General features: G+C 35.3%; 1 protein-coding gene across 2 annotated transcripts; it reads left to right on the top strand.

Moving 5' to 3' along the window:
* Positions 1-358: 358 nt before the first annotated feature.
* On the top strand, positions 359-18,387 carry LOC135471139 (ceramide kinase-like). Of its 2 annotated transcripts, none has more exons than XM_064750228.1 (12): positions 359-516; positions 2,658-2,930; positions 3,583-3,711; positions 3,870-3,933; positions 6,714-6,856; positions 7,615-7,689; positions 8,613-8,765; positions 9,832-9,937; positions 10,880-10,953; positions 11,328-11,533; positions 11,993-12,195; positions 13,463-18,387. In XM_064750228.1, exons 1-12 carry the CDS (start codon positions 363-365, stop codon positions 13,548-13,550), a joined length of 1,668 nt encoding a protein of 555 aa, XP_064606298.1. In that variant the 5' UTR covers positions 359-362; the 3' UTR covers positions 13,551-18,387. The 2 variants fall into 2 exon arrangements, with proteins under 2 accessions (XP_064606298.1, XP_064606297.1); XM_064750227.1 differs by having other exon boundaries at positions 10,880-10,965.
* Positions 18,388-18,832: the final 445 nt, after the last annotated feature.

Below are 18,832 nucleotides of genomic sequence, written 5' to 3'. Positions count from 1 at the left end.
TGAAATGTAAATGAGGTAAAAAAAAAAGAAATAAATTGAATGAACTGACATTATTTTGACTGAATTGTTTCATGCAGCTGCCAATGTCTACAGATGAGTATCCTCCACTCTGGCCTCATTTGTGGAATACTCGCGTCTACAGAAGAAATTCCCAACTATGACAGCAAAATGACTTGTAAAACCATGACGCATGCCAAGATACAATTCTAACTTTTATGGCATTGCTAGAACAAATTAATTTTTTAATCAGAAACCCATGGAAGGACGTTTGTATATTAAGTTCTTTAAAGAGCGTCCCCTCCCTTTGGAGCCACATCAAAATAGTACTCGCGTTAACACAACAGTGGGGTGGCGGAAAAATCATGGCGACGGACGCCTGTAACGAAACCATCTTACAAACGTCTTTGGAGATAGAAGGAAAGGCCAGTGTTGTTACATTAACGAAAACTCACCTCAGTTGGGAACCTTCATCTACGGGTAAAACGTCCGATCTCCTGACCACTGAGCCTTTGTTTAGTAAGTGTTCAGTTTTCCTTTATAATCAAGTTATGCATCAACAACAACCTCCCAAAAAGTTAAGACAAAACTATGAACCCTCTCGTTTCTCAGTGCTGTTATGGTTAAGCATGAAAGTTAGTACTTTTATGCTTAACTTTTATTCGATATCAATGAGTCCATTGCAGTTGCAGCTATGGCGAATTGATTGCTGTAATATATTTGTTCATGTAGCAGTCTTATTGCGGAAGAATATACAGGGAGGTAGTCTTTGAAGATCATACACGTTACTAGCTCTGCAGGATTGTGATTATGTATTCTAGTACAGCCCTGTCTTCTTCCATGAGCGTACATTGAACACCACTGTACTTCTGTATTGCCGTCAATATTCTAATATTGTCCCTTGAATGTGTCTGATTCTAATCCGGGCACATGATCCAAGTTCTTTTATCACTCTTCGATGTGTGCACCACAAATTAATTAGCTGTGTTTTTAGCTGTAATTTTTTACTTGAGCCTTTAGATGTATAAATATCATCTTCCTGCCAGCAAAGTGGATACTGCGCTCTACTATAGGCTTCATAATCACCCTTGTTTTACTGTACATGTAAACGTCTTTCAACTCTTTCAACAGCTAATAACATTGCGGCCAGGGGATTTTCAGCCGATTATTGATCGACCCTTACAAGTGTGTATTTCTACACAAGTATGATACACAAATGCTTCATTCCTTGACAACATTGTGCACCAGCAGTAATCAGTGATATGAACAGTGAAGTGCTTTCATTGAAATAAACAGTCAGTGGAAAGTCATTGTTCCATCAGAAAATACCGGTGATAGTGAAAGAAGTCAAACAGCCAATGCAGACAAAGTTGTTGTTCTTCTGCCATTAATTTCAATGATGCCCATTTTGCCTTAAAAATCAGCATCCCCTGACAACCTTTACAAGTCTGTGTGTAGGGCACTAATTGTGGTGCTACAGCATTTCTTTTATGGTGAAATAAATTTATTCCATATACACCACAGTCACGACAGCCACTTTTCAATGCCATGTAGTTTTGAACTGTCGTCAGTGTGAACAACTTAGGTGTCTGTCAACGTTTGTAAAGTAGAACCTGATTAGACTTGATTAAATGAAGATTAGTAAACAAGGACCGAGGGGCGAATTCCACAAAGTCATTCCTGACTTATGTAAAAATTTGAAAGTATAGCTTTTGTCCTTATGTTGGTACACTGTAAATTGAAAGACTGACCACATCATAAATGTGATCAAGACAAAAGTGTCAAAATTTCAACACTGGGCGCAAAAGTTAAGCCTCATTATAATAAGGTTTCAGAGTTTGAATTAAGTCAGTAAGAACTTTGTTGAATTGGGCACTCTTCTACAAAGTAAGCGTGTAGGCTAGGTCAGTTGTAAGTACCACTATGACGCATATTAAAAATGTGTTGCCATGGTAAATGATAGTAGTTGTAATCATCATAGCCTACAGGTTTTAAAATATGTCCATTTTCTCAGTGGCGCCATGTTTGTATGCTAAATAATTGTTTCACCAATAAACTATTAAGAACATAGAAAGTCTATACATTTAGAGCCAGAACAGGACTACTTCATACACAATTGAATTTTATGCTTGAATGGTCAGATCTTCACCACATTGTGTGACTGAGTCATGTCAGGAAAAAAACAGTACGAATAGAAACTGTTTCTGTGTGAAAGAGACATACATTGCCGACAGCTGAAAAAATTGTACTCTTATTTTGTATTTCATCTACTTAAGTTGAGACTTCCAGTCTACTGACATGCATCTGACTTTGACTGTACAATCAGATGTTCAGAGTTTTACCTCACACAAGTCGCTATATTTAGAAGACACTCTTTCAACTAGGCAACCTCCCCTTGTCTTCACAGCGGGAAATGTTCAGGGAACTTTGAAATGTCAAACACACTATTGTTGTGTAATTATGCAGCCTACTATGTAACTTCGGGTCTGCTATACACATGGTTGGGAATTACAAATATTTTATGATACAATGTCAATAGGAAGGATTTAGTTCTGAGTCAGATGTAACTGATTTTTGTATTTAGCTTAACGAACTAAAAAATGGTGAATTTCTTGCGGTGGTATGCCCCTTTAAACTAATTTGTCAAAGTTTCTTTTTAGGAACTAACAGTCGTTCTGTCGAACTCCGAGAAATTATTGCTGTACATGTGGAGAAGGCCCAGACCAGTGAAACACGATGTGTCCACAGAGGCCGAAGTTCAGAAATGTGTTGCATGGAAATGACGTCCATGCATCCAGATGCTTTCTGCATTCACCATGTGACTCGTCAGCCCAAACATAAGTGGAGGGACCGAAAGGTTGTCTTCCACTGCCCAGACACAGTTATGTGCCAGAAGTGGATAGACACAATTAATAACTTACTCAACTCATCAGGTAATATTATTAGATGGTGTATGGATGTTGTTCTATGCTATTTTAAAGGAAGATTTTATGCAGGAAAATAACTTTGTTTGTATGTTAAGTTTTTTTAACATGTGCCTTGCTAAGGACATGGCAGTATATTGAGTGTGTTTAATTAGATGAAATGACCAACCTTTCAACAAACCTCAAGACAAGACAGCTATGTTAAAATTGAAATATTCTTGAATACAGCATTAAAATACCAATCACACAAATAAATACACCTTTCTCTGCACTGTGTGTGTGGTGTGTGAGGGCTGTTTGCTGCTCATAGGTTGTAACGCACATGTGCATGTATAACACAGGAAAAGGATTGAACGTTAATCCTAAGCCTACTGGTAAAGGAAGATCATGTATATTAATTATTAAATATGTATAACCAAGCCTATAAGTTTAAAAGCGACAGAGCTGCATAAAATCTCATGTTGTAATTATGTATGCTGCGATGAGGAATAATGATTGAATATATAGAAGTAATAGAATTTTAAGAATCTAACAAATGCAGATAATTTTTATCATAACATGTTGTTAAAAGGTCTTTGGTTATCAGTAACAAAACAAAAAAAAACAAAACACTCATATGGTCTACCATATGTATAAAATTGCTCTTTTTATTGGTTAACAGAATTGAACAGACCCAAGCACCTTCTTGTTTTTGTGAACCCATACGGTGGAAAAAGAAAAGGTCCCAAAATATATAGAGAAAAAGTGGCACCATTGTTTGAGTTGGCTGGAATAACTACAGATGTGATAAGTAAGTAGGCGTATGAAATTTTTTATTTGAAAGAACATCAATTTATTTATAGTTATCAACAAAATTTAATGTAAATGTTGGTTCAGCTGTTGTACTTCACAAACAAGGTATGTATTCTTTTCATTTGACAGAATTTCTTTTGTTATTTTTTTTTTCAGTCACAGAACATGCAAACCATGCTAAAGACCATATACGTGACACCGATCTCACCAAAGTTGATGGGTAGGTACTTTTATTTTATTATGTCACAGATTGAATCAACAGCTGTTGGAGGACTACCTTTAGTGACATTGCCCCTAGGATGACACTCATTGCTAATTGTAAGTCAACTGTCACTCCTGGGAGGATCTCGTGTACAGTCACATGAATGCTTATTTTTTGTTCATTGCATTTCAGAAAGTCTGGGTAAAAAAGATAAATAATTATTTCTCAAGCTCCTGTGGAGTTGCATTTTGCCACCGTATGTCCATGCCTGGTACATTCAGTACAGCTCACACTAAAAGTCAATTGTTTACCAAAACATATCGCAGTCAGAGATGCTGAATAAAGCTCCACTGGCGCGTGACAAACCATCTTCTGGGCCATGTCGGAGACCTGCTGTGACGCGCAGGATTATTGTCAGGAGATGTGAGTATAGTTCCGTCTGCAGACATATCCTTGTTTGCAAATGAATATGCAATACCCATGTTTCAGCTGTTTGAAGGTATACTGGCCGTGAAAAGCGGAAATTTTATCTTGTGATGTGTAACCTAGCTCAGCACAACAAAATCTACTTGTTAATATGCGATCAAAGTCATCAGTTGGTGTCGACGGTCGGCACACTAATTTTGATATACATTTATATTATGCCATATAGAACCATGCAACAGATATTTTATAGTAAACTGGCTAAATCTTAATTAATTAATTGTGTATTAATTTCACAAATTAACTCGATTTTCTTTTAAATAAAGCTGTCTGAACCCGAAATGGCTGATGTATTTTTTTTTAATATGGCTGGTGTGGTCACAAAGTTTTTAAGATTGGCCTACATTGATCATTGACGTGCTCAATTGCTGACCAAATTGCCACCTAGAAAGTTATACAGAAGAGGAAATTACACAGAAACAGTGAATCTGTCCCCAGCAGCCAGTTTTGAGATTTATTTATTCCTACTTCTTACAATTTTCAAAACGATACAGTGTGTGTCATTTTACAAAGTTCGACATTGTGAGTAATATTTACTTACTCCAGTACAACATGCCTATTTTTCTTCAATTTTGGCAAAGTGTCACTGAACCTGTGTGAGTTCTTCTTCCAGTGCCCACTTGCATGAAGCTTAAGTTGCAAAGTTAAGAGCATGTAACTACTATGGCAACATAATGCTTACGATGCTGGTTGCCACGGTAGTTGCATGCTCTCAGTGTTAAGAGGGCTTTATGAAACTGGGCAAAAGTCTCTGCATGACACTTCCAAATATTTTAATTAAGCCTGGGATTAAGACAGACATCTGTCACATATACAAAATTTAACTTGTCCTGTATCATGTTTTTATTTTTTAGCACTTCTATACATGAAATTCATATGGTAATACCACATTGTTGTTGTTCTTGCATGGCATTTTAGTGTCAAAGTATCAGTTTGTTTTTCTAAATCACTGAGTGGCAGTTTTCACTGGCAAATGACTCCCACAACAAAGAAAACCTTCTATGGAAGAAACGAAAGGTATTTGTCCATCTTTTAGCTTGTTATGGGAGACGAAGAATGAACAGTCGTGGTGATCCATTACAAATCTCTTGTGGACTCACTTGTAAATCACTACTTAAAAGAAGACTGCCACTTTGCCATCAAAAAACACACACATCAGATATTTCACTTCAGTTTGATGTATTGTGTTAATCTATCAAAAATCTTTTAAATCATTCTAACAAAGAACTATACTTTCCGTTGTCAACTTCCCTCAGCCAGCATGAAGACATCCCAGTGCTCAGCCACCCGTGTGTGATCAGTTATTGTGGATGGATCACTGACTCTTATTCGTGTTGGTGCTTAACAACAATCAGATAAATAACTACATGTATGTCAATCATCCGATTTGCTCAAGAAAATAAAACCCTGTTGCCAGTCATCCTCTTTGCAAGGCTAACAACATAGCCACAGTCTAGTATGGGAAGCAAAGATCCAAGAGTCATTTGTCATATTGCAGATGATAAGTATACCCTACTATTTGCAGTGATCCTGATGGTGAGATCTTTCTGCTAGCTAGGAGAAAAGGGTCCGTTTGAATACTTGTAGATAGCTCCAATTTGCAGTGCCCATAAATACTGTATGCTCTCTGCAATATATTATTTTTGATCGGTGTTTTACGGCGTACTTAAGAATATTCCACTTATACGATGGCAGCCAGCATTATGGTGGGAGGAAACCGGGCAGAGCCTGGGAGAAACCCACGTCCATCCACAGGTTGCTGGCATACCTTCCCACATACCTCTGCAGTATAAGTGAAAAGTTCATGAGTATTGTGTTAAACACAAATTTGCCAAGAATCTGGGCATAAACAAGGTTTTATTGGAGGGGCCATATGAGATTTTATGGGAGGTGACTTGTATTTTCAGGACTCAGCATAGAAACATGTATATGCAATTAATGCTTAAAGAAAATAGTTTAGAAAGGATAAAATTTCCATTGAAGCATGCCTTCAGTACATGTACATGTATTTCCACTAACACATGAATGAGGAACAAGATTAGTTCCTGTAATGGCACTAAATAGGTTGTACTCTCAACAAGCAATGCTGTGTGTGACCGGGGACTAATATAACAGTTATATTTGTCCCAGGTGTAACTAAATGACCTGCCAGAACAGGATGGTTGTAGGTGTTATGTAATGGAGATGTAAGTGTTATCCCATCTTATATTTTTCCCTCCTGACCATGTGACAGCATAATTAAGGTGTTTCAGTGACCTATAAGCTGAACCACCTGCCTGTTGCTAATCTGCACCATGTTTTTGTCTGTCTCCCAGTCTCATATGTGTGGGCGGTGATGGGATGTTTTCTGAGCTGTTAAATGGCCTCCTGACCCATACAGAGCAGGACTTGGGCATTGCTCAAACCCCTGACCACAGGCCAGTCACACCCTCTGTCAGGATCGGCATCATTCCTGCTGGTGAGGACATCATGTTTTTATACTCTAGACCTTGTTACGGTTTTATATAAGGATGAAATATAAAGCTAGAGCAATACAGAAAAAAAGTAATGACAAAAGGAAACAAAGATGAGTTAAGTCGTGCTTTGAATGTTATAGAAACATTCCTGGTTTGATGGATTCCGTTTGCCCTCACCTAAATATGCTCAGTTCTTTTTTATCGTTGTCATTTATTCACCCATGTTTTTGGACTCCAAAATGTTTCGTGTTTAACCTTGTCGTGATTTATTTATTTATTTATTTGATTTGTGTTTTAAGCCGTACTCAAGAATATTTCACTTATATGACGGTTGCCAGCATTATGTTGGGAGGAAACTGGGCAGAGCCCGGCGGAAATCCATGACCATCCGCAGGTTGGTGGCAGACCTTCCCACGTCCGGAGAGGAAGCCAGCATGAGCTCAACTTAAACTCATAGCGACCATATTGATGAGAGACTCCTGGGTCATTACGCTGTGCTAGCACACTAAACAACTGAGCCACGGAGGCCCCCTGACCTTGTAAATATAGGTCCAAGTACAATATGTGTAAATTGAAAACTCTGCTGTGCAAGTCAGTCTGGAATCTCTGGTTACGCTGTCTGTCCAAAACAGTGTCAGTCTCTGTAAAAGACATGACTTTCCTGTGTATAAATTTTGTTTTACATGAGCATTAATTACATTAATTAATTACATTAATTAAACACATTGAATCTTCTCCTCCTTTTTTTATGTGAACTTAGGTTCCACAGACACTGTTGTGTACAGTACCACAGGGACCAATGATCCTGTGACTTCAGCCCTTCATATTATTACAGGTTAGCCTGAGTTTGTTTTTATTTTTGGATAATAAAACATGTTATAATGATTTTTACAGTAAATGCAGAAATGAACCAATTTTTTGTGGCATGATTCATACGAGTTCATTCTCTAGAGATAATCTAAATAATTTATTAGTGATAACTGCATGTTCCATTGTCCTTGAGTGTAGTTTTTGGTTTATAATAGCTGTGATACATTGTGTTATGCCAACTTCCAGCATTTTAGCCAGTCCCTTGTAGCAAGACTTTTGTAATATTACTCCGTACTACAAACCTTACAAAGTTGAAGATATTTCAGTTTTCATTTCAGTAGTAAATCTCAAGCAATACATCCAAGTCACAGTGCACAGTGTAATTACATTATAAGTTATCAGGGTTGGGTCAAGGATATTGACTGGAAATTTAACCATTTTCACACTCATTATGTGTACACATCATATCTCCTCTCAACCAATCCTGATAAAGATTTTATTATACTGAAATTTAAAAGTCAAACCAAAATTTTTTGATGCATTCTTGATGTACTCTTGAGTTTGTTTCAGACCTGCAAGTGTGTTTATACTGTGATGTCATGTACAGTGACATAATGAAATTGACTGCACCATCCCTTTGCTGTGTCAAAAAAAAAGCAAAAAGCAATATTTGCATTTGGTGTGTGCTGAAATGAGGTTTTATGGCATCGGTTGAGTAGGACACCCGGCACAAGTCCTGATTAGAAGGCAATTGGCCAATCAGATAGTAGAGAAACTACAATTTAGGGACTGGAATAAAAAATATTTTGATTGTGCCTTTCATCCTGTGAATCAAACCTATGGAAGAGGGATTTGGGGACAAGGAGGTGGGGAGGGGGTGGCGGAATATTTTTACTCACTGCTGATAATTTCTGTTATTGTTTCACGTGTGCTTCTGTTTTTTCTCAGGTGACAGTATAGGTATTGATGTGACAGGTGTGTTTCACAGGAACCAATTTATCACATACAATGTGTCTATGTTGGCCTATGGTTATTACGGTGATGTTTTGGTGGACAGTGAACAACACCGGTGGATGGGACCCAAGAGATATGATTGGTGTGGTGAGTGATCTACAGGATCATCTTACCTTCTTGTTAACAATGTGTTAGTGATCACTTCATATGACTGTCATCATTTGAAAGACCAAGACAAGATCTTCCACAGATTGTTTTCAGTTAATTTTATTTGTGTTGAAACAAAATGCATATAATTATAAATACTTATAGCACACTTTTAAGAAAACAAGTGAGTGATACTACATCAAAAGGTTTTATTTCATTTTTTTTTTTTTACACAAAAGAAAAAAAAAACATTATATCTGTTGATTATCTTTCACTGCCTAGTCTGGTTTTTTTTTTTTTTACACAAAAGAAAAAAAAAACATTATATCTGTTGATTATCTTTCACTGCCTAGTCTGGGTTTTTTTTTTTTACACAAAAGAAAAAAAAAACATTATATCTGTTGATTATCTTTCACTGCCTAGTCTGGGTTTTTTTTTTTTTTTTTACACAAAAGAAAAAAAAAACATTATATCTGTTGATTATCTTTCACTGCCTAGTCTGTTTTTTTTTTTTTTTTTACACAAAAGAAAAAAAAAAAACATTATATCTGTTGATTATCTTTCACTGCCTAGTCTGGGTTTTTTTTTTTTTTTACACAAAAGAAAAAAAAACATTATATCTGTTGATTATCTTTCACTGCCTAGTCTGGGTTTTTTTTTTTTTTTACACAAAAGAAAAAAAAAACATTATATCTGTTGATTATCTTTCACTGCCTAGTCTGGGTTTTTTTTTTTTTTTACACAAAAGAAAAAAAAAACATTATATCTGTTGATTATCTTTCACTGCCTAGTCTGTTTTTTTTTTTTTTTTTACACAAAAGAAAAAAAAACATTATATCTGTTGATTATCTTTCACTGCCTAGTCTGGTTTTTTTTTTTTTTTTACACAAAAGAAAAAAAAACATTATATCGGTCAATTATCTTTCACTGCCTAGTCTGTGCATGTGTTACTGTTCAGAGTGGTTAATGAAGTTCCCAAAGTTATATTCTCTTATAATTGGATGGGGATGTGTTGTATATCCTGCAACAATGAGTTGTGTATCTTCATCTTTCATTCTGTTGTCAGGGTTTAAGAAATTTATGTCAAATAAGTGGTATGAGGGAGAGGTGACATTTCGTGTGAGCCCCAACTCTGACAGTAATCCAAGAGATGGAACAAGATGCTGGGCAGGGTGAGTGCCAAAAAATGGAACCTGATGTGTAATCCAACACTTCTCATCCTTATGTTGAAAACCCAAGATATTTGTCACATGTATTTGCCAGATGATTAGAAGGCTCAAAGATTACTGCGACTACCATGCAATCCCACACTACTGTTTGAAGACATGTAATTGATTGAAATTATAGAAGTAATCATAAAAAAATAATAAAAGTTCTGCATGTTCAAGATTGGTGAAATTTATTTGTTCTCTGGAATACCTTACTAATGAATATTGCCTTCAGTCATTAAAACTGGTATCCATTGAGCATTTTATAGTGCATTTTGTCTGAGCCACTGTAAATTAAAGAATCCATAATAGAGAATAATCATAAATCTTTGGTTTAAGCAGTTCAAATTGAATTTTAGGTATTTCTCTTCTTATACCTGACTTCAGTGCTTTCAGAAAAATTACACCTTCATTTTCGTTTGATATTGTGTTACCGGTATTGAATTTAATTTTTTAAAATCATAATTGACTGAAATTAAGAAAGTTAATATTTTCACAAAAATAATCAACATTGGGAAATAGTGGATGAATGTAGATTGCCGCACGACAGAGTCTGTGAAAATGGACTCCTATATTTCATTCCATACCAAAAGCAGTTGTAACATGATGATGGGCCATCTACTTAACATATTAGCTACACTGTCAATTATGATTGGCCATATCCACATTACAATTTGTAAAATGTTCCTCCTCTTTAATCTTAATTGTTCGTGAGCTCTTATGGCACCACATTTTTGTCAGGCATATCCCTGGTAACAACCAAACCTGCTTTAAATTCTTTTGTGTAGTGTCTTGTAACTGGTGCCACTGTTGTATTCTACTCTTATCATTCACTCTTGAAATACCAGCTTCTTAATACTGTGTCTGATCTGAATATAACTTGGCACCATGTTTATTCTCTTACAGGTGCAAAATTTGTAAAGAGTCCAAAGAGAATCTCAGTGATACCTCACCAGCCAGTACTGAAGATGGAGCTAAGGGTAAACAAGAGGGTATTGCTCTTTAGTGTTGAGCACAACAGCATTTCTTACAATTTTTTATGTACCATACTTTCTCAACACTCACTAATTGAGACACATTTGCGTATTGGAGGGAATATCACAGACATAAAGCAGGTGAAATTGCATCCCACCAGGACTAGAGGAGCCTATACTAGTTTTTCCAGACAGTTTAAACAAGACCTGAACACTAATACAATGTCCTAACATGTTAAGCAGTGTACTGTTAATCGCTTAAAAGTTATGGATTAGTATTTTTGTTTATACAAGGCGTATAATGTGATATGCCTTGTCTATTTGATTTAATGTCAAATTACATGTAAGTAGAACTATTTTGATCTACTTATATTTTTCAGATACCGCTGGCTGGCAAACAGTGAAAGGTCGTTTTGTTGGCATTAACTCATTTGTGATGAGCTGTAAATGTGGGAAGAGCCCCGAAGGTGTCTCTCCATGCTGCCACCTTGGTGATGGATGTGCTGACCTCACTATTATCAATCACTGTTCAAGGGCTAACTACGGCCGACATTTGTATCGGTGCATGGTGAAAAAAGCCGACCAGGTCAGCAGTTATAACATTAACTTTAATTTATTGGAAAAAACTATTAACAGCTTTTAACTGAGAAAGCCTTTTCGTCTTATTTTAATGAGAAAGCCTCTTGACCATATTTTAATGTGAAAAATTCTTAACTCTTTCAGTGGCTTTCAAAAGTCTAATTTTATTAAACTGTGAAAACCTCTTCACCTTATTTTACTGAGAAAATCACTTTACATTACTTTAAAGTCTCATCAACTTTGTGTCTTAATGGTACCACAGGGGACTGTAGGGTTACCTCTCAGTCAGTTCGTCTGTCCATCAGTGTGTCAGTCCATCACAATTTTCCAGACTTTTTTTTCATAATGATTCATCATGCCTACTCACCATGATGAGTTACAATGAATTTAATGCTGTAACTGTCAACATTTTTGACCTATTCATTATTGTACCATTTTAGTTATAAAGAGTTATCCTTTTTTCCAGTTCGATTTATCATTTATTCAAGTGTATCGTGTGCGGGAGTTTACATTCCGCCCTTTGCCCGAGGGTGCTGACGAAAACAGTGAAACCGAGAATCCTCCAGAAAATGCTCAGCAAACGACGGACTTCACTCCACTAAGACAACAACATCACAGCGTGTGGAATTGTGATGGGGAATTAGTGCAATATCCAGACATAACAGTCAAGTAAGTCCTTTTGTACCACTGTTGCTGAGAGAAGTGAAACATATTGTACTTTTGAGCTGTCACACTCACTTGGAAAAGATGCAAGCCTACTGGGTTTTGTTACTTTTCCATAAGCTTTCCTAAATGGCAGCATTATGGTAGTTTATTCACATGTGAAATCATCACATAATTGGTCTTGAAAAACTTTTGTTTTCATTTAAACTTTTTGTGGTATTTCAAAACAAAGGTAAATTTCTAGCAACAGGGCTGTGGCCACTTTCCCAAAAGCTAATAAAATCATCCAAAATCATGTCATCTTATGGCACTACAACCCAGACCACCTCTTTTATGAAAGAAGTTACGAGAAATAGGACTTGTATGTACGAAAGCTCTGTGAAAGTGGCCCCAAATGTTTTAGGAATTCCAACCTGTAGTAGCAGTTAAAGTCAGCAAGGTAGGAATCATAAGCATTTCTTGATTTAACACCTCAGACTAAATTAATTGATGGGTGTTGTTGTAGTTATGTACACTGAAATATGTTGAAAACCAATTGAGGTATTATCTGGTCACTTTACATTGTGAATCTTATTAAAAGCAAACATTGTCAGACAATATTTCACTGACCTTTAACCTACTTCCGTTTGGTCAGAATTATTTTCTTTGATAGCATCAGATATCTAAATCTACTGAACCAGATTCACTGAAACTGGTTACATGGATTCGCAAGTGAGCCTCCCATAACAAATTTATAGGTGGCTTAATTCGTATATGACAATGTATGATAAAGTATGGAACAAAACTCAGTGATGCTTCATGCCTGGATTCACTGGTGGCCCACTACAAGGCATTGGAGTGCATATTTGCAAATGTACTGAATCAAGTTTCAATTAAACTTCATACATGCAGTTGTAGCTTCTGTAGTCTGTATTATATTTGTACATTTGCAGTCAGCACAACTGACCTTTTGACCTATGACCTACAAAGTTAGTATTTAGCTTTTTACCATTATGTCTTCAAAACTACTTGGCCAGATGCATTGAAACTGTTGAAAATACATGTAAATACATTCACTGATGGATTCCTCCATATTTGGTCAGGTTTTAAACATGTACATGTCCTTTGACCCATTTTCAGATCTTAAGTTTCTCTTTGGCTCTATGAAATATTTGTTTCAAATCTTAATGTGGGTGACTATGAAAAGCTTTTGGTTAATGCAGCTTCATGTAACACTCACAAGCTTTGATAATGTTGATATTGATAAAGCAAAGCTTATTCTGATGTTTTGCAGAATTTATTGTCAGTTGGTGAACATATTCGCTCGAGGAATAGAAGAGCCAATGGGGAAAGAAGCGATTCAGTCAGGATCCTCTGCTTGAAACCACAAGCATTGACCGTGACATAAAAAGTTCTTACTTGGGGATTAGCGAAAGAAGATTCCATGAAGGCCAGTTTTGATTTAATTTATTGGAAAAAACCTATTTAATACTTTGTTAAGTTAAATCGTTCAATAAGAACTTCTGTAGCTGTAAATTACTCATGATATTTACACTTCAAATTTTGTTGTTAAATTCCAAGCTGGCTTTGTGGAATTGGACATAGCATAATGCATACACATTTGCTGTTGTAATGTATGTGTATTGTTTATCAATATCTTGGCACAAATTAAGTTCATGTATGCTTTGGGCACCTATCCCAAGAATGTATTGCACTGTTATGACAAATTATTTATCATTGTTACACACAGTGAATGAAAATGTACTCTTTGAAAGAAGTAAGGTTTAATAAGTGCATGGCAAAATCATATTATCACTCAAGGTTTCTCAGTACTAGTCATAGCATATTGACAATCAGCATAAGATCCAATATGAATGTAGTATAAGTAAAACAGTGTAGTTTTATTGCTACTATGGTTTTTTATTTTGGTTTACAGCGGTCTTCATACTAGTTGTCAAAATACCTGTTTTGACAATGACCGCCAGAGGGTTCATTTCCTCTGTAGTCTTAGTGATATGACCTAAGTCTTAACCTTTCCAACCATCACTGTGACATTCTGAGAGAACTATGAGGCGTAGAGAAATAATTTGCACACTTCTAGGAAGATTACATCTTGGGTGAAACAAACAAATCATTTTCGGCCTGATTTTCATAATAATGACATAAATTCTACAGAAAAAAGTGCTTTAGGTTTTGATAAGGTTGAAGATTTGCATTTCAGATTATTACATCTGGTGTTAATGGTCAGCTGTGTTTATCAGCCAAGTAATGTCATGACACAGACCACATGGTAAGGGATGTACTGAAATCTGTTCTTAAATCGAGCAATTACAGTGTTGTGTATGTAGCACTGAGTACTGATGAATAGCAACAAGAATACGGGTCCTCAGTCAGGTCAGTCATTTAGATATTTCAACACGGGAAACAAAATAGCCATTGTGATATGTTGAAATAAGACATACTTATTATAGTCTATTTTTCTTAGCAAATTCAGCTGTTTGTAAAATTAGTCATACTTGCTACCAAGATTACCTTTAGTCAGTGACTGCACGTAAAAACACAAGCTCTACACATTGATATGTTGAACATCCATATTATTACAAAGAAAGTGCAGCTAGAATACTTTTTCTAATTCATAATGTTAAGCTTAGTTTCGACACCAAGAACTCATTCCATCATGTGACATCATAATTATTCAAAAGCAATTTGCATGCTTGACAAAGAGATAGCTGGTGTTGCCCTCCATCAAAACGTGTTGAACTCAATATCCAGCATGCCAATGGTTTTTTAATAATTTTGACGTTACCGAGGCAATGGGTTCTTGCCGTTGAAACTGAGCTCATGGACTTAAACATTATGAATTAGAAAAGGTGACCTAACTTCATTTTCCTTGTAAGAATTTGAACTTTCAACATGCCCACGTGTAGAGCTTGTGTTGTTAGTTGTCAGTGACTAAAGGCAATTTAGCTAGCAAGTATGACTGATTTTACAGACATGAATATACATGACTTGTGAAAAAAGTAGAACTAGAGTAATATTTCCTGTCATAGGTAGCAACATGCTTTTATTTCAGGATGACGTAAATGTAGCATTCAAAATTGTAAGATTAAATTGTAGCAGATTCAAAAATAAGAAAAAAAAAATATCAGTGGACGGCCTTAGGATATTTGTCTTCCAGAAGTAAAAATTTGATTTAACATACATGTATTCTTCATTTCGGTAGTAGTACTGTGTCAGCATATAGTTGTCGTTAAAGACTTAAACAACTAGTGTATGCTATAACATATAAGAATTTATGTGTTCCCTCTGAAATATCGGCAGAAGTCGTCCTTGGCTCTTTGTTATACTTTTTACTTCAAGAAGATGTACATGTTTGAAGTAAAATATTATTAAGTGTACCGATCAAAGTTCTGAGTTCTGTCAACTTAAAGAAAAAAAACTTCTTCATGAAGCTTTCTTGATGATCAATGCATGGTGTACATGTGTTTGCTCCTTGCAAAGATTAAATATCTGTTTCTCATATGTTGTTATTATGTTAAAATCGACTCTTTTAGTATTTTTCATGGTTTAAATTGAATAGCTATTTACTTGTTTGAAGTTAAGTTGTATATTATGAACGAAATATTTTATGACTTACTTTTTAGAACTTTCACTTTAATGTCCTTGAAGCATATTTTGGAAGACATTATATTCTGTTGTTTTCTATGATCACTGTAAGCATCTGTCTTTCCAGTTTTGAGGATGTATCTGTCCTCATGCTTGTGAATATTTTTACCATTATTGTTTGTTTCATGTATCCAAGTTTGGAGAACTGATTTGTATTTGTGAAAGGTTCAACTCATTCCAAGTACTTGAGGATAAATTGTGAAGTATTAAATTATCTTTTTTTTTTTTTTTTTGATAGGTGTATGTAATGGATACATGTGGATATATATATATATATATTATTTGTGTGTATGTAAGTGTTAGACATTAATAATTCATGCACAGTATATGTAGCAACATTACAAGGGCTTTCAGGATCACCACCTTTGGTTCTCTAGATTGGGAGGTGGTTTTTCAATACTATATAAAAGTATGAATTTTCAGAATATCCATTAAAGTTTTACATATATTTCGCTATTCTAGGTGCCATTGTCTAAGGGAGTTTAACCACTTCAAGTTCTAAATCAAAATTTAGTTTAACTTAATTGGGATATTTAGTCGTTAAAATTTCACAGTATCTAGTTGTCTTCCTGACTGCTATACATTACTCACTGCAGTGCCATATTCAATGTACCAGTGAAGGCAAAATAGAAACTTCTTTGACCTAATTAAGAATGAAATGTGAATCAGTACTTGATCAAACGGAATAATTTCCTGGATTAAAGCTGGTTTTGATGGCTTTGTTGTAAAGCAAAGATGATAGAAATAACTGATATTTTAAGAGATTATTATTAAATGATATTAAAACAAAGTTCATAAAAACAGAGACAGTTAAATATTTTTAGTACCATACACTATATATGAATGTTTAAAGTCCATAAAAGTACAAGTACGTACAAATTGTTGCAACGAAAAGAAAAAAGGGAGCAAAAATTGAAATTAGTGAATAAAAGTCAAGTATTTTAATAAGACATATTAGAAACATCAAGTGTTTAAGAAAAGTTGATGAATGTTAAACATGGTGCTCAGTAAAGTGTAACTCGTTCAATAATTGCTTGATGCATGCTTGGAAGTAAATCTACGTTTCAAAACAACAGCTTGCTTCATGTGATTGTGCTGGAACAACCCAAATTTTGTGAACTATCTCCCATATTATACAGTGTATTTTTTGCAGTACATGTGTAGTACATAGTGTGGCATTAGTGTGATGATAATATATAAGCTTTTGTTGATAAATTAAACTTAACAGTTTGTTCCATTGTATAAATATAGTTCTATGATACATGTATGTAAACTTTATTGTTTGCAAACTGTAAAATTCAGTCCTGGTGGTTGGCAAACACTGTTAATATTTGGTGTCACTTGTTTGGCAAACACTGTTTATATATGGTGTCACTTGTTTGGCAAACACTGTTTACATATGGTGTCACTTGTTTGGCAAACACTGTTTACATTATATGGTGTCACATGTTTCACCATGTAGGTAAGCACAGTTAAATGATGGACTAACCTTTCTTGCCATTTGAAACATTTGGGGAAAAGAGAAAGACCTTAGGTGCTTCCATGCATGAAAATGATTCCCTAATCATTTTTTTCCCTAAAACAGATAGATGTATGTACTGGGAGCCATTTGATAAACATCATGTCTTTTTCTTAATTTATTTTGAGGGCTGTGCGTTTTTTTTTTGTTGTTTTTTGTGTATTAACCATATCACTTGCTTCATAGATTTGCTAACCAAGTCACAATCTGTGTATTCAAACAGATCAGGTTAACAAATTTTGATCTCAATTTTGCCCTTTAAAACTTTTTGGGTGTGTGTTTTTTGATTTTTTAAAAATGATAACCTATAGCACTATTTGGAATTCTTGGTGCATGGTTCTAAGAGATATGATTACTGTAACTTACTGCATGTGCTAAGTATTTTTCCACTACAGCGATGTTTTGAATGAGTGTCCTGGAAACCTTTGCTGTACAACAGTGTTATTTCAGAATATGTTTATGTTTCATTATGTTATGAGGAATTGATGTCTTTGCAGTACAATGATCGTAAACATCTTTATTATAGATGATATTGTGAATTTTGTTCTGAACATCCTTCCAGTTCAAGGGTTTTTTGGAAAGTCTTTCTTTTTCTGAGCATCTGTTAAGAACTGTGACTTTACACAGAATGATTGCTCCAGTAATCATTCCAGTTGATTGAAGAATTATTTGATATGATTACCTGTGTAATACTGTAATACAGTAATATTGACAAGAATATCTGTACACAGAAGGCATGTAGTGAAGCATGGGTTGTTTTTGACATCTTTCTAATTGTCCAGTAGTAAAAAATGTTAATATTATGTCAATGCATTCATTTCTCTACTCCTTATTAATGCAAGTGTATTGGTTGGTAAGGATGTGGAAATGATTCATTCACTGAAGTAATGGTTTGTTCATGATATATCCTGTAATTGTTTACTGTAGGGCACACTTGATGTTAATGAATATCTTGTTTATTAGCATGAGCCATCATAATGCATTATTGCTGTAGTGGTTTAGTTGATGCTCAAAATCGTTTGTAATAAAGGTCCAGTGGTCTACATTTTGTAATTTGGGTTGATTTACTCTCTCCGCCAAAAAAGCCGCAGTCACATAGAGGCTTTAGATTATAGCCCCAGATTGAAGGGAAGCGCAGTCAACAATTGATTTACAATGTAGAGTTAACATGGAAGTGCAGATTTTATGTACTCTAATAAACATTCATTGTTTACCCTGGGCTATGCCTGGTTTCCTCTCACTCATACTGACCGCTGTCGTATAAGTGAAATACTCTTCAGTATGGTGTAAAACATCAATCAAATAAATAACCAAAGGTTCAGTGCAGCTTATCTGGTATTGGTCTCTCACAGCAGCTAATGGCCTTTCTGTCAAATACAGTAAAGATGACCTGTAACTTTTTTGTTTGGCCACCTGTATATCTGATGCATACTTTGCAACATGTTCAATATGAAAAAAATTGCTGTTTCATGTAGTGGA

Source organism: Liolophura sinensis, chromosome 7 (assembly GCF_032854445.1).
Source record: "Liolophura sinensis isolate JHLJ2023 chromosome 7, CUHK_Ljap_v2, whole genome shotgun sequence".
Taxonomy (NCBI): Eukaryota; Metazoa; Mollusca; class Polyplacophora; order Chitonida; family Chitonidae; genus Liolophura; species Liolophura sinensis.
Note: the sequence above shows the minus strand (reverse complement) of the source record. Positions and strands in the feature narration are given on the sequence as shown.